At 39.7% G+C, this 2,274-nt stretch overlaps 1 protein-coding gene across 1 annotated transcript; it reads left to right on the top strand.

Moving 5' to 3' along the window:
• Nucleotides 1–3: 3 nt before the first annotated feature.
• On the top strand, nt 4–772 carry LOC102893947 (N-formyl peptide receptor 2; the record flags this gene model as incomplete). The annotated part of the gene is made up of 1 exon (XM_006905080.1): nt 4–772. A coding segment is annotated over one exon (663 nt), but the record flags the coding sequence as incomplete, so codon positions are not given.
• Nucleotides 773–2,274: the final 1,502 nt, after the last annotated feature.

Raw genomic sequence — 2,274 nt, 5'->3', positions numbered from 1 at the left:
GTCTGGGCCCAGAATCACCGCACAGTTAGTCTGGCTAGAAAAGTGATTATTGTACCCTGGATTCTTGCACTAGCCTTTACGATACATATTCTCATCTTCATGGATGTAGTAAATGATGGACGATGTAATACATACTGTGCTTTCAACTTGGCATCCTGGGGTGACACTGTTATAGAACAGTTAAAAGTGGCCTTAAGTATCTTGACACCCAAAGGGATCATCCAGTTTGTCATTGGCTTTGCTATGCCCATGTCCATTGTGGCTATTTGCTATGGGCTCATAGCTGCCAAGATCCGCAAACAAGGCACGATAGATACCAGCCGTCCCTTACGAGTCCTCACTGCTGTCGTGGCTTCTTTTTTCATTTGTTGGTTCCCTTTGCAACTGGTTGCCCTTCTGAGCGCGGTTTGGCTCAGAGAGATGTTAGTTGAGGGTAAGTATGAAATTCTTAGCTTTCTGGTATACCCAACGAATGCCCTGGCCCTCTTCAACAGCTGCCTCAACCCAATGCTCTACGTCTTTGTTGGCCAAGACTTCCGAAAGAGACTGATCCACTCCCTGCCCGCCAGGCTGGAGAGGGCCCTGTCTGAGGACTCGGCCCCAACCAGCCACACAACAACCAATCTGGCCTCGCCTCCTACAGAGGCCGAGCTACAGGCAATGTGAGAGGGACTGGGAGCATTTTTGAACTTTGCCTACTCCTCCCCTGCTCCTAGCGCCAGCTTCATCTTACTTGGGTTCATACTTAGCCATTCAATATGAAATCTACTTTGGTGTCTACTAATTTTGGGGGGGGATATAATGGACATAGGGTACTATTGGATAATTTGTGGTTTTGAGACCTCAGCCTATACCCTGGGGTAAGTGGAGGTGGGAAAGAATTGAGGGAAGAGAAAAAAAGTCAGTGTTGTGGGGAATTTGTAGAGCTTGGCTCAGAGAATTTATTAAGGGGAAAATTTGGCATTTCATCATTGAGTAAGATGTTTGTTGTAATAAAGCTATTATTATCATAATACAGAGGTTTTTTCTAATCCTAGCTTACTAAGAGTTTTCTTCATTTTTTAATCATGAATGGCTAATGGATAGTATCAAATGCAATTTCTTCGTATATTATGATGGTCATATTATAGTTACCTTTTCATTTACATTATCATAAATTACATTAATTTTTGAACATAAACCACACTTATGTTGCTAGAATAAACCACACTTAGTCATGATGTATTTTATATAATTAATCTCACTAGATTGGTTTAGAATTTCTGCATTTACGTTTACATAAAGACGGGTCTGTTCTTTTACTTTCCTCTAATGTCTCTGTCAGCTATTACATCAAAGTTACAATGGCCTCCTAAAAGAGCTGGGAAGTGATTCCTTTGATTCTATGGTCTGCTCTTATATCTTTTACTAATGTGTATAGAGGAAATTCACCAGCGAATCCAATTGTTCTGGGTTTTCTATACGGAAAGGCTTCTAATACCAGGTTCAATTTATTGTTATTGGACTAGAAATATTTAACATTTCTTCTTCTGTCAATTTTGAGAACGTGTGACCTTCAAGGAATTCAGCTATTTCATCCAAACTGTCCAATTGACTGGCATGAAACAGTGTGGAAACTGCGTATAGTACTTGGTATGGTTTCTGCTACATAATCTAAAAGCTATCGGAGTGAAAAAATTTTGGTTTACATTATTCACTAGTGATTACTGATAGCCTGTTTGTAAAACCGGGCCTGATATGTAATATACACTCAATAAGTAGTCATTGAATTAATTAATCAATAAACACAGTATCTCAAATAGTGTCAAGTGAGAATATTTAATGTCCAGACAAAATGGTCTCTGACCCTCCTGTCATGACTGGCCATGTCCTGGCCATGTCCAGAGAACTCTCACTCCCATGCCCACACTGTTTAAAAATTCCAGTGTGGTTTGAATTCACGACCACCTCAGCTCTTGATTTTCGGCTTCAAATAAAGCACTCTCACTAACTATTTACCGATGGATTTGGCTGGAAATGAATCGATTACTCAGCCTTTTGTTTTTCGTTTTTGTTTGTTCGTTTGTTTCCTACGAATAATCATTCACACATGGTCCCTTCTTATATAACATACCTTTCTGATTCCTTAGGAAAGATAGAAATCAAATATTGGAATGAAAAAAAAATTTGGTCTCAGTCCCCGGTTACTAGCAATGGGCTTCAACACTCTTGAAATTCTCAGAATGACAAAAGTGTCTTATTTCATTCATTAAGAGACCCTTTTGATCAAACCAG

This window comes from Pteropus alecto, unplaced genomic scaffold (assembly GCF_000325575.1).
Source record: "Pteropus alecto unplaced genomic scaffold, ASM32557v1 scaffold41, whole genome shotgun sequence".
Taxonomy (NCBI): domain Eukaryota; kingdom Metazoa; phylum Chordata; class Mammalia; order Chiroptera; family Pteropodidae; genus Pteropus; species Pteropus alecto.
The sequence above is the reverse complement of the archived record's forward strand: the minus strand, read 5'-3'. Positions and strand labels throughout refer to the sequence as shown.